At 33.2% G+C, this 14,567-nt stretch overlaps 1 protein-coding gene across 7 annotated transcripts in view; it reads right to left on the minus strand.

The window, feature by feature from the left end:
* Positions 1 to 14,567, minus strand: part of LOC100882696 (nucleolysin TIAR) — a 654,466-nt gene that overhangs the window by 281,729 nt on the left and 358,170 nt on the right. The window contains exon 1 of one of the 7 annotated variants that reach the window (XM_076532259.1): positions 2,910 to 5,251. The exons of the other annotated variants lie outside the window; for them this stretch is intronic. Within the exon in view, the coding sequence (XP_076388374.1) occupies positions 2,910 to 3,066 (157 nt within the window). The 5' untranslated portion in view covers positions 3,067 to 5,251. Of the gene's footprint in view, positions 1 to 2,909; positions 5,252 to 14,567 lie in introns of those variants that run through there. 7 annotated transcript variants of the gene reach the window in all.

Below are 14,567 nucleotides of genomic sequence, written 5' to 3' on the forward strand. Positions count from 1 at the left end.
TTATCACACGGCTACAATTGGTATGTGTTAAGTACCATTTCAGTTTTGGCTTCAAAATAAAATTAATTTTTCGAGGAGAACAAATGGAAGAAGAAAGACAACTTACACAGAAACTTACAATTATAAAATACCATAAAGGTATTCTCTGAAGATTTTCAAAGCTGTTAGACACTTTAGAAATACATTTGAATTTGAATTATATTAAATGCAAGTGAATTAAATCTATTACGAGGGAATTCCGACGTTAGCCTTCCTAGTGTAATTTATTTTTTACTTTAAATTGCAATGATTTCCATGAAGGGGAAAATTATATGAAGAATATTTCATTAATTTTGTACTATTTACATAAATATTAAGAATATTTCAAATATTATTAACAATACTACAAAAATGATTATGCAAATAACTTGTGATATAAAATACACATAAATAAAGTGAGGAATGATTATTTAAAAAAAAAAAGACAAATGATAGACTATCCCACATTTTCTCCGCTAGTTTTAGGGTCCTGCAAAGTTTAGACCCAATCGATGTCACGAAGGTCATGTGTTCTCCTTGTTAGACTTCGAGAACGCGATACATCCGTTTTCCAGTTGGTACGCAACGATACGTGGCAGAAGATTTCACTGGAACGAAGAAAAGATTCTGGCAGGAATTGTCGTTTCGAGTAGCGGCTACAAAGCCTTGGACCCAGGCCAAAGCTTTTTTCCGGCGGCTTTGTCAGCCAGCCGGTCGAGTTATAAATTTTTAATTGAGCTGTAACGTTTCGTCGGGGCTCTAGGCAAATGTTTATTAGCCGGTAATTACCGGTAGATAATTGGCCAGGCCCGTTCGGAAGAACGGACGGTCACGAACGCTTAATCGGGGAGAAAAGTCGACATCCGTAATGGGTAGCAATTAATTCCTGCCGATCTAGTTTATTACTTTTGTCTTAGATAAGTACTGGAAGTACAGTGGGTTCACATAAACATTCGGAAACTCTCAATTAGCAGGACGTGCATGATATTCTTTTGGAAGAACTAAGAATATTAGATTAACCTCTCGATTTGATATCAGTTTTATTGATGACATGTGGTGTCAAAAAATCTAACTTTGTGATTATTTAGTTCGAACTCAGATTATAGGTAGACATTATTTTGCAGGTCTGGGTGAAGTTATCGGAGTTAACCTTTACATTTTATATTTTTAAACGTTTTGGTGGACTATTGACTTTAATGTACACAGGGTGCAATCGAAAAAATTGAGGTTATGTATAAGAAAATTAGACAAAAATAGAGGACATGCTTTTTACATATGTGAATTTCGTTTTCTAGCAAATAGACCTTGAATATTTTCAATGTATTGAGATATGCTACTAAAATTTTTACAAATAAGGGAATGTTCAATTTGATTTCTTCAAAAACAATCATATATGAAGAAGTTGTGTTTTAAATTATGTTTCATCATACTTTTACGCCAGTTACATATATTTCAAGCTGTTAAGGTTCTTATACTTAAAATTTCTCATTTTCAAGACACACATGTTTAGAATTTTAGACATGTATCTACATTTATAAATAAATCTGAACTGTTCGTATCTATGGAACTGATCATCTGGCAACATTTGTGGGCTTGATATTTACATTTTGAGGAACAGTTCACATTTGTTACTAAATTTAAATGTTTATATCTATGGAAATGGTACTTGTCTGTTTTCATTTATGGAGTTGATACTAGGATTTTAAGAAAGAATTCAGATTTGTCGGTAAAAGTAAGTAATTCACAAGTTACTGTTACTGTTAACAGTTTATATCGCTGATCGAAAAAATAACAACATAAATCATCTCCAAAGAAAATTTCGCTCACACGTATAATCAAATAATGAACAAATTTAATAATGTCGAGAACAAAGCAAATATTGCCATATTTTTATTTGTGCTTTGCATAAGTTTACTTCGAATCAATACAAAAATATGATGTCACAATTCTTAAATTTACCCTTCTCATTATGTCACTATTCAGATTTGAAAATTGTGAAACTATATCCTTGTAATTATGCAATTGCTATGCGAGGAGAATATTCCTGAGACCAAGAACGCATTTAACAGAAAATTCGCAGCGTTGCAGTTATGTCATGCTCCTGCAAATCAACGACATAACCACTGCTTTAAAACACGCGTTAGGTTCAGACTGGTGGAACGCAATTTAGCAGCGCTTGATGACAAACGATAACACCGTTTAAAAAACTATAATGACCATTCATTAATCGGGGGAGTAATACCGTTGGCCGTATACAGCAATTTCAATGCGGGTCACATCCAAATCAACCGACCTTGCTCACTTCCCCTTGCTTCGTACCCCACAAGAAGTTAGCACTTCTTTTATGAACGTCGGAATTGGAACACAGAATTGCGGTAGTTTCGCGGCAGCGAGAGTATCAGGATAAAAAATTGCTCGAGTTGTTGCTTTCGTGCAATACTCCAGATGTAGGCAACGTATCAAGATAAACAAAGGCTCTAGAAAAAAAGGAGCACGGAGTTTATTTGGTTGGTTTTTGCCTACGAAGAAATTCCCCCTGATATCGTGAACGCGAGGTTGCTAGGCTATGAAATTAATTCGACAAACAGGGCAGGAATACATTTATCCTTCGTAAACGAGCACGAATAGGTGTTCCCTGAAGGCGGTTAGGTGGAAACGTTAATCGGTGCACGAAGGCACCTAACCGAATACAATAATTTGATCGATGGCCATTAAGCGGTTTAAAACAGCGCATCCCCCGGCAAGTATCCGGCAGGATGCGACGTATATCGTTCACGGATTGACAGGAGCAACGGAGCGTACTCGACGGCACAATGTACCGGTGAAATTGATCTTAGAGCCGGCCTCGAAATGATAGCGTTAAGCCATAAATCTGCAGTATAAAGCGGTACCTGATTTGTTGGCGGCTGCTGCCGTATGGGTGAGCGTAGCTGCTGCGGTCAGCTTAGGCGGTTCTATCTTCTGCGGCATGCTGTGCGCCGGTATAGGTCCTGGATTCGTCATCGTGGTCATCGTGGTGGGCATCATCAAGGTCGACATGGTCAGCATCTTCGCACCGTTTCCGTCTTCGCCGTAGCGAACTGTTCCTCCAGGCACGTGAACAGAAAAGGATTTATTCTCGACGGATAGCCGTTCGAGACGACAACGATAACTGGCTACCGTTGGATCAATCGGTGACCTGAGTGTCCCGCGAACGTGGCATCACTTGGTCAGTGCTATTGCGAACCCGTTGACACCTCGTTGACGTTTGTTGCGATAGGGACCGAGTCACTGCATGTTAATTTCTGCGATGTCTGTCAAGCGCCACGTCACGAAGATCGCGGTTGCTCCTCTCACTCCCGGCATCACTTTACATCCCCTTCGACATTCGTCCGTTTCGAAAGTTTCCTTCGCGGCCAGCGCGTCGTTCGGCCGGATATTGTTACGAGTATAATTCCCCAAACTGAACGTGGAACTCACTAAAGCTCTCTAGGATCCTGTCTTCGGCGATCTTCGACATAGATTCAGGCACAGGCTACTCGATCCAGAACCGCAACGCGACGAGCCTACACGTGATCGCTGGTGATTTTACCACCAACCGAACTCCTTTTTACGGTCACTCACTACAGTTTCGTTTAACACTCGTTCGATTCCCGTTGGCGCACTTGCACTTCGAAATAATGTTCCCGGCTAGTTCGAGCGTCCACGCAGTGGCGTGCGAACGCACGCGGTGCTGCGTGTGCCACGACGACTGGCTGCGTCGGGACGACTGATAACGAGTCGACGCTCGAGTGATCCGCGTCGAGGATACGTCGGACGTAGTCGGACACTGTTTGATATCACGGCGTGCACGGGCACAGGTGTTTGTATTGTGGACAAATAGAAAGAGAGAGAGAGAATGTGTGAGAGAGATCTTGTGCGACAGAATGAGAGAGAGAGAAAGAGAGTGAGAGAGAGGGAGAGAGTTGACAGGAACGACAACGACGGCGACGACGACGACGGCAACGTTGACGACGATTAGAACGACGGCGACGACGTTTCTCTACGCTCTCCACGCTGTGCGCGTTACGTCACGTCCGGCCGAGCGTAGAGTCGGAACTCGTCTGGCGGGGAGAGCGCGAAGGGATGCCTGCCTTTGCCTGCCTGCCAGCCTGCCAGCCCTGGACACCCGCCGTCGCGACGCCCAGAGGCGCCGGCGTTCCCGAGCGTTCGCGGAATCGCACGAGTTAAGACGCGAGCCACCAGTCGCTCGCTAACCGCCAAGCTGAAAGGGTTGCTCGATACGCCGGCTTATGAACCATTCAGCTTACGTTCTTTCACACGAATTACTATACTTTCTCTCATTTATATTTTCTATTTTTATTTATCTTTCTTTCTTTCGAATCTGTTAACATTACGATGCTTCAAGTATTATAGCAACTTTTTACTCTTCTTCACAATTGTGCATATTGTTCTTTCTGTTTATGGTTAACCTCTTTTTATGTTTGTTACTATTCGATTGCTTAACAATAGCATTTTACTCTTTTTTTGTATAATGCACGCTATTTTTTTAATTAGTTATATTTAACCTTCTTTTTATTTATTTTTATCTTTTCTTATTTATTTTATTTCTTACTTTTAGCTTTTAACATTTGCTGATTTTAGAATAGTGACAGTGTCTTTTTTCTATTTTTGAGGCCTGCACGCTGTTTTCTCAATTTTCCCACTTTTTCATGCATTTAGCTTTGATCTTGTTTTCATTTATTTTTTTTTTTTTTTTTTTTTTTTTTACTGCTTGAGTACTGAATAATGGTGATAACTTTTTTTTCTGTTTTTAAGTTATACACATTTTTACAATTTTTCGAATTTTCCATTCGATTAATCTTTATTTTATTCATTTCTACCTTTCATTAATATTGTTTTTAATTACTTTTGCTTTTCATTTATTTATTTTTTAAATGTTTGTTATTACTCCGATGTTTCCAATTTTATATTTGTTTGTCTTTAATCTTCTACAATATTTATTTTTGTCGTGTATACCTGTGCTTTTCTATTAAGCTGAATGTTTCTACTTATTTCTACCTTTGATTCGTTTATTCTTAAATATTTGTTGCTATTGGAGTGCTAAATATAATAGCAATTATGCTTGCTATTTTTCAATTTCCTCATTTCTTCATTCGTTTATCTTTAATTCTCTTCTTATTTATTTTTACCTTTTACTTGTTTATTTGTTAGAATTTGTTATTACTGAACAGTGCACATTTCTTTCTTCCGAATTATGCACATTATTTTTCACAATTTTCTATTTATTGATATTTAATCATTTTTTATTTATTATTATTATTTATTCATGTGTTTTAATTGTACTTGAACAACTGATATATCTTTTACAAATTGCGGACAATCTCCTTTCCAATCCACAGTTTATTTATCTTTAATTTTCTTTTTATTTATTTATTATTTAGCGTTCAGTGGTACTTGAACGATTAATATAAAAAAGTGAAATCTTTCTCTTCTTTCGAATTATACACGCTTTCACAATTTTTCCACTTGTTTGTCTTTAATTTGCTTTTATTTATTTCTACTTTTCATTTATGTTTTCTTCAGTACTTGATGGTACTTGAATGGTTGATACGGAGTACTAATTGCTTTTTCCATCCCTTCGAATTATACACACTGCTTTTAACCACCTTTCCATTTCTGTCAATATAAATATTTTAGAACATTCGCAAAATAGCAACAAATTTTAATACGATCTAATACTATAATGTTATCGTATAATACTATAATGTTAATTGTAAATAAATAAATGTATATTGCTCAAAATTATTCGAAAATCAGTTATATGGCTGTATTTTTTATTGGAGCAACTTTCTTTTCAGTAATTTTTAATAATTCTGTAAACAATAGTTTCTTACCATTTTATTTAAACTACATTTATGGTATCTTTCATATCTTTCACTAAATATAAGTCAAATATTATTAATACTTTTTTTAAAAAACCTGTGTTAAAATATTTTCTGTTTACCTTTTTTCATCCATTTATCAAATATGCTTTATAAAATATTACTGCAAGTAACATTCACTGAATGTATTTACATAAAATAATAATATAAAACCTGTATTACTGAAAATTGCAAATGTCAGAGTTGTTTAAAAATTTATATTCAAACAATTTCTACTCGTTTCTGTTTATTAAATTAAAAATGTTATTGCCAAATATTGTAGACGTTATTTTTAATTTTCGTTAATGTAACTCTTTATCCAGTATAAAAATGTAACTTCACTAATTAATGATTAATGATAAAAATTTACAAATGATTTACAGTTAATAATACAGTTTCTCAAAGAGCCATTTGCAAACATACTTGTCTCTGTTTCTAAATTTGTGACAATATTACTAACAAAATATTATAATTGTCTTTCATATTAATTAACGTAATTCTTAATAGAATGTAAAACATTCCTGTAGAATGCTAAAATTTTTACAAATTAATGAGGGTTGAAAAGTCGCAAATGATTTGAAAATAGGTTTACCCTACGGCCCTACGTATTTCGCAACAATTCAGCAAGGGTAAAACAATTAGCACGTGCAAGCAAAGTAAGCGTACATTTAGACGACGATCGATGTATCTGTATAGGAAACTTTCAGTCTACGAGGCACGTTTTGACTTCGGGGGAAGGGTGTTCGTTTAGTGCCATCTGCTGTGCAAATACTTCGCATTATGTCCTGGAAATATTCACTTCACTTGGGATGCCCTACAGATGTTTGAACTTTTGGCGATTGACAGTGCTATTTCCACGTCTGCTGGTTATCGATTACTACTTCCAATGGATTTTGTCGAAGATGTATATATGCCATTGGCAATTTGTTTACTTCCATACAAAAAAATTCCAGTATTCGTCTAAACGTAGTCTAGTAATTATTGCAACATACTAATATGGTCTGGTTATCATTTATTATTCATTCATATGTTTATTTTAATGTGTTGATTGCTGAACTTAATAAATTGAGTGTACCGGGTATTAAATTAACAAATTGAGGTTAATGTACTGAGTCCTAAATTTAAGATGTTGAGGTTAATGTACTGATTAGAAAACTTAAATTAAGCTTAACAAATTAAGAATAATATACTCATTAGAAAATTTTACAAATAGAGGTTAATGTAAAAATTACTAAACTTGACAACTTAAGATTAAAATATTCATTATAATACTTGATAAATTCAGGTTAATGATTAGTAAACTTAAATTAAGGTTAATATATTCCTTACTGAGTAAACTCAATATACTGACTATTAAAATTAACATATTGACATTAATATACAGACCATTAAACTTAACATACTGATATTAAAAAGTCACAACATGGAATAGTAAATCTACAGTTAAAAAATATGTAATATTTCTAAATCCACAACAAAGCTCATAACTGTACAAATTATTATGTACCACTATTCTAACCTCAAAACTAATGTAGTTTTACGAATTACTTATTACAAAAATTTTAGAAAACAGAAAGTGAAAAAAAGTTTACTGACAAATAAATGATACGTGCACTTTTTGATAGACCTGGTTTAATTTTGAAATAAATGAGTGTTAAAGAATAATGCCAATGAACATAATAAATTTGAGTACATTTAAGCTTGATGTTCTTAATAAATAAATCATATATACGTCCCTCTATTTTCTTTTTTGAAGAAATATAAAAATGTTACAGTTTTCATGCATTATTCAACACGTTACTTCAATCGCTACATAAATTTCAATTTTTCTCGTGCTTTCTTTATTTGAATGTTTCGGAAAATTACAAATATATTTAGAATTGAAGTGTACTTAGTTCAATCCCATATTATTAATTTTTAAACATGTTTTATTTAAAGACGAGAAAATATGAACTAGTATATGAATATACGAATATATGAATAGTACTAAAATTTCGTATTAATTAAGTTTGTTTATTTGTTCTAAATATTAAGATCGATTTTCCATTAAAAATTTAAATTGCAATGAATTTTATAGTCATACTTCAACGTCAAGGATTTTCATAATTCAGCGAGTTTTTCAGAACGGAAGGACACCTGGAGCTCAAGATACTTTCTTCGAAAGTAATTATGCACCGAGCGTCTCATAAACTATAACCGGTCTAAAAAGTTTGCCGCATAAAACGATAGAACCGCCGAAAATTTTTCGTGCTACCGGTGTCGGTAAGATGGCGACGTGTATTTTGCAAATCTGTACTGAAATCTTGCCGCTGGTTTCTCGAGCAATCTGCCCTTAAGGACACGAAATCCACCCTTTTCACGATGACTGTAGCTGGTACGCCTTTTGTGCGGAAAAGATCCTATCGTTGAATCTTCAATATTCTTCAGGAACTTTCAACCGAAGAAGGTATTGTTACTGGAATAAATTTACCTACAAAGAGAAAATCCAAGTAGACCCGAAGCAAATGTTTTTGCTTGCAATTCGATGTCAAGAAGCTCCGTCTTATCTTCTCTCGTGTTTATTTAAAAAGCAGCGGTACGCTTATTTGCATGAAAATCTCCGCACAACAGATACACGGGCAAATTGACTCAAACAAGATACAGTGTTTAACAATTTTACCCGATTTTCGTCTTCAATGTTTCGAGAAATTGATATCTGTGCTTCGAGGATAACGATAATGAATTTTAAACCGAATTTATTTTCGGTGGATTATTGATTTTTCTTTTTATTATTTGTTGGATGATGTTCGGTTATGTGGATCCTCATTTTAGGTAGTGATTTTCAATTATGAGAAATTAATTATATTTTAATGAATGCTCTAAAGATAACAGAATGTGTGAGATGATCAAAATGGATCAAGATGGACGTTATATTTATAATACATTGTACATATAGGTTATATTATTGTGTTTAATTACGTACCCTAATGTAATTTTAATAATATTTCTTTTTTTAATATCTTTAAGATTAAATGTAAAAATAAATTACTTTCTAATAAAATTGCTTTATTTAAAAATGATGCAAACCTTGTTATCAATATTATTAAAGTGTTAAATCAATTAATTAATGTATATTATATTGATTATATAAAATAATATAAATTAACATATCATACGAAGATATTGTATAAAACAACACATAGTATTTATTTATTCATTATGTACTTTCTTGTAAAACAGTGATGAGATTAGTAAACCTAACTAAAGAATATTGAATCGTAAATTTAATTAAAAAGTGTTAAATATATTATTTCAAGAACGTTACCAAAATCATTTTTCCCCAAATATATTAACTAGACCTAACAATTTGATCAACGTATATATAATATTGTACAAAATAAATAATTAATAGGATTATTATCATAGATTTCAAACAAACTGCCTAAATAAATTTATAAATCATAATAAATTCATTATGTATTTATATATAAAACTGAATTGAATTGAAACAACGACATCATAGATACATAATAAACCTGATATACGACACACGCCCCTTTCAAAACACAGTGACAAGAGTGACACAGTAGTGCGAGCCAATATTGTCTGTATCCAGTATAGCCAAGGAGAGCACCACGTCTGACCCAATACCGTCCGAGACTACTTATCCATTAAGTGGCGCCGCACTTTGGTCGTAGATCGAACTAGAGTGATTGCAATGCTACTCTCCGTTCGAATACTGAAAGGATTTCATCGCTGTTTTCGGTAACATTGATGCAGGGCAAGGAAGGAAGCTACGGTATTCGTTTCCACAACTACGCGTTCTTTCTTCCTACTTTTCTATTTACTTTTTATTGCACTTAACACGTTATACAGCGAGGATCAAAAGTGAACAGATATTTTTACAAAAATTAAGTTTTGTTTAATGTTTGCATATAGAACAAGAAACAAAATATATTAAGTACATTTTGGGTTTTCAAGAAAATTTAAACAATCATGATATTCTCCGGAATATGGTGAAGATTAGAGAGGCAAAATCAAGTATGGAGAAGTAGAATAAAGTATAACGAAGCACAATGTAGTTCAAAAGTGTAGAATGAAGTGTAACGAAGTAGAATGAAATACAACGAAATGTAACGAAGTGCACTGAAGTGAAGCAAAGTACAGTGAAGTATAGTGAAGTTCAGAGAAGTACAATAAACTAAAATGAAGTTGTACCTAGGATAAGTGAATTGCAAATTTTATAATGCACGAAATTGTCAGAAATATTTCTCCTCTCTTTTAACTGCAGTTTCCACTGTAATAACGTTTAGTGACATACACGTAACGTATAAATGTGAAGTATATCACTTCTCTTACAACAAATTCTTGCAAATATAATAATATACAATGAACCTCTATTTTCGTAAACACGAATCAACTTCATATTTTGCAATTTATGTTAACGTTGAAAATATTCCTTGTCTTTCGAAAGTATTTTTTGTTTGTAATAATAGAAAATATTTTATATGTGCAATATAACATTATTTCTCTTTTAAAATATTCTTGCGAGTGTTCTGTATAAAATATACAATAAAGTCTTTATATTTTGGTGAACATAAATGAATTGCAAACTTTGTAATTTGTGATTTGTAATTGCAAGCTTGTAACTGAAAATCTGTAACTTGTTATTACAGATTCAGATGAAATCTATTCGTATTCAAAATTGAGATGAAATACATAAAGTATATTTATCTTATTTATAGAACTAAATTACTGTATGTACTTTTTCCAAAAATACAAGAATACAAGTTCCTCGAAAATGAAACTTCAATAGAAACTAAATCTCTTTGACATAAAATTATTCAAGCACAAGAAAAAGTTCAAAGCAAACGAAAAATACTTTCCGCATTTTAACTGTGAAGCCATTTCAGAGACATCTCTACATTTCCCAAATTCCAAATTCTCCAAATTCCAAATTGTCCAAATTCCAAATTCCCCAAATTCCAAATTGTCCAAATTCCAAATTCCCCAAATTCCAAATTGTCCAAATTCCAAGTTGTCCAAATTCCAAATTGTCCAAATTCCAAATTCCCCAAATTCCAAGTTCCCCAAATTCCAAGTTCCCCAAATTCCAAGTTCCCCAAATTCCAAGTTCCCCAAATTCCAATTTCCCCCAATTCCAAATTCCCCAGATTCCACTTTCCCCTAATTCCAAATTTCCCCCAATTCCAAATTCCCTAGATTCCAATTTTCACCAATTCCAAATTCCCCGGATTCCAATTTCCCTAAATTCCAAATTCGTCAGATTCCATTTTCCCCCAATTCCAAGTTCCCCAAATTCCAAGTTCCCCAAATTCCAAGTTCTCCAAATTCCAAATTTCCCATATTCCAAATTTCCCAAATTCCAATCCGCAATAAAAAATAACACTTCTAAGAAAAAATAAAATTTGCTATAGGTAACAAAATAAAAGTAAGAGATTTCAAACTGAATTTTAAATAAATAACAAATATCGTAAATAGCAAATATCTACATTTAAATAAAAGATCCATTTTAACACGAACTACGTGACACAAGATGGTGGATATCTCAGTACACGCGAATTCACTTGACCTCAGCTTGACGGGCAACGAATTTACGTATAATTAATCGTCTAAATTGTACTTTACTCACACGGTACGTTTTTTACCAACCGGCTGAAATCCGCTTACTGAATAACGTTTCCAGAAAGAATCGCCAACGCTGCATCGGGGTCTGAGAAGTAAAAATGTTCCCGACTATCATTACTTAGCGTGATTTACAAAACTACTCGGCACGAACGTTGGATCCGCGATGTGAAACGAGAACCAACGGGAAGCTTGAATGTACGATTTGTTTAAAAAATAGATTACGAGCAGTAGCATCGAAAGGGGTTTGCCGTATGCGTGATACAGCTCTTTTTTTTCCAAATAAAAAAGAGAGGCTTTAAATCGAACCCCCAAAGGTTTCTGGTATCAACGTTTCCCCGTCAATAAAAATATACGTTTCACGGTGCGTCGGAGTTTCTAAAGTTTCGGTATCATTCAAAAATAATTACGGTGTGCTTGCTGAATAAACTAAATGTTTGAGGATAATGAAACAAACCACGTCCTGTGAGAGTTTCAGAGTGACCAGCTCCTGGTAATTATCTTGCTTGAATTGGAGGTATTTTAATTAAATGAAAAGCACTCTGTTGCGATATTTGTGTGGTAAGTTTGCATTATAATTTCGTGTTTGTACGTGCACTCGATTCTTCGTATTAACACTTTGCGCGCAGGATGTCTAATTATCCTTTGGACACCGGACGTGCTTTAACTGATTTAATACAGGAAATTTCTATTTTGATATGTTTATGGATTTCTGGGTATTTAACGTGTATTTGGAGGAATGGTCATTTGCGGGTTTGGTGTTTGTAAATTTTTCTGTATTTTTATGTTGAAGTATTAAATTTACAAATTTCTAAAGTTATAGAATTGCAAAGTTTTAAACTTCGATGATTTCAAATTTCTATATTTGCAAATTCTTATATTTCCGAATTCCTCACTTTCCAAATTCCCAATTTCCCAAATTCCAAATTCCTCAAATTCCAAATTCCCCAAATTCCAAGTTCCCCAAATTCCAAGTTTCCCAAATTCCAAATTCCCCAAATTCCAAGTTCCCCAAATTCCAAGTTCCCCAAATTCCAAGTTCTCCAAATTCCAAATTTCCCATATTTCAAATTTCCCAAATTCCAAATTCTCCAAATTCCAAATTCTCCAAATTCCAAATTCTCCAAATTCCAAATTCTCCAAATTCCAAATTCTCCAAATTCCAAATTCTCCAAATTCCAAATTCTCCAAATTCCAAATTCTCCAAATTCCAAATTCTCCAAATTCTCCAAATTCCAAATTCTCCAAATTCCAAATTCTCCAAATTCCAAATTCTCCAAATTCTCCAAATTCCAAATTCTCCAAATTCCAAAATCCCCAAATTCCAAATTTCCCAAATTCCCCAAATTCCAAATTCCCCAAATTCAAAATTCCCCAAATTTCAAATTCCCCAAATTCCAAATTCCCCAAATTCCAAGTTCCCCAAATTCCTCCAAATTTCCAATTTCCCAAGTTCCTAATTCCACAAATTCCCAAATTCCTAAATTCCTAAATTCCTAAATTCCTAAATTCCTAAATTCCTAAATTCCTAAATTCCTAAATTCCTAAATTCCTAAATCCCCAAATCCCAAATTCTCAAACTGTCCAATTCCTAAACCTTCAAATTTCTAAATCCCCAAATTCTCAAATTTTCAAATTCCCAAATCCCTAAATCCCTACATCCTCAAATCTCCAAACTCCCAAATTCCCAGTCTCAAATTTCCCAACACACAAACTTCCAAATTTCCAAATTCTTTCATTTGCAAGATTCCAAATTCCACTTTTCCAAATTTGAAATATCCGCAATAAAAAATAAAATTCACTATCATAAAAATACAGAATAAAATTACTGAAATTTGGCTCAATTTGTAAAAAGATATATCAGGCAGAAGTTGCTCCAGAAATTTTTCAGGAAACCTTAAATATTATTTTTCTTATTTCAAGGCAAAATGAAAATTAAATTTTTCGTTCCTTAAAATGTACAGAAGTATGCTGTGAAGAAATTTTTTCGGAATAAAGTCGAAATTCGTCTTTCTTATTATTCTACTTCGTCAAATACAGGAGACTATCTTCAGCGCTAAATTCAGTAGAATGACTCGATGCAAGTCAGACAAGCACCTTGAGCTAAACCGCTTAATGCAAATGTAGTATTAAACACAACAATATTGAATAAATTTATATTTTTTTATCTCGATCTCTGGCGTAGAATGATTTAATCTTTTTAGTTTGTAGTATCTTTTATTTCATAGTGATTTTACATGAAATGCATATAGTATTTTCTTCTGAAATTTTCTTTTTAAAATTTTTTATTTCATTCCACTGAAGATGAAATATTATTATTTTCATCACTTTTACTTTTGAAATATTATTTTCACCAGAGGTCTAAATATCTTGATCAGTCTTGTAATTAGTTTTAAAATCAAGAAAGATAGTTCTACGTGAAAAAATAATACGATACCCAATAAAATTTTATCAAATGCAGTTTCTTATCTGGAAAAATTGAACTTTCGAATTTTTATAAAGATCTGCATGTTAAGAAATCTTGTTTATAACATACATGATTCAATTTTTAACGTTTCTTAGTTTAACAATTAGTATCTCTATGAATATTTATTATTCCTCAGGTCATTGTTAATACATCAATATACAAAATGGTGGATTCAGCTGCAAGCCTAATAAATGCATACAATGTATTTACATAAATGCATAAATAATATTACACGGAATACTAATAGTAATATTTTCACGATATTAATGCGTAACACTCATTAATATTTAAATTGACAAAGTGATTGTTATAATTTCTCCTTTGCTTATCGTAAACAATTTATCTCGAAAACATCATAAAGAAAGGACCTCGATCCAAGCTTCTAACAATAGTTATCGTTTCTTTGCCGTTCGAATACTTTTTGTAATTTCAAGTCAATAGATCTTTTACTCACAAGCTCCATCCTCACTGTGAAACTTCCACATTTCAAAGAAGAACGAAATCTCACTTTCACCGTCGATAACTTAGGTTGTTTATAAAATATTAACATAGCA

Source organism: Megachile rotundata, chromosome 5 (assembly GCF_050947335.1).
Source record: "Megachile rotundata isolate GNS110a chromosome 5, iyMegRotu1, whole genome shotgun sequence".
Taxonomy (NCBI): Eukaryota; Metazoa; Arthropoda; class Insecta; order Hymenoptera; family Megachilidae; genus Megachile; species Megachile rotundata.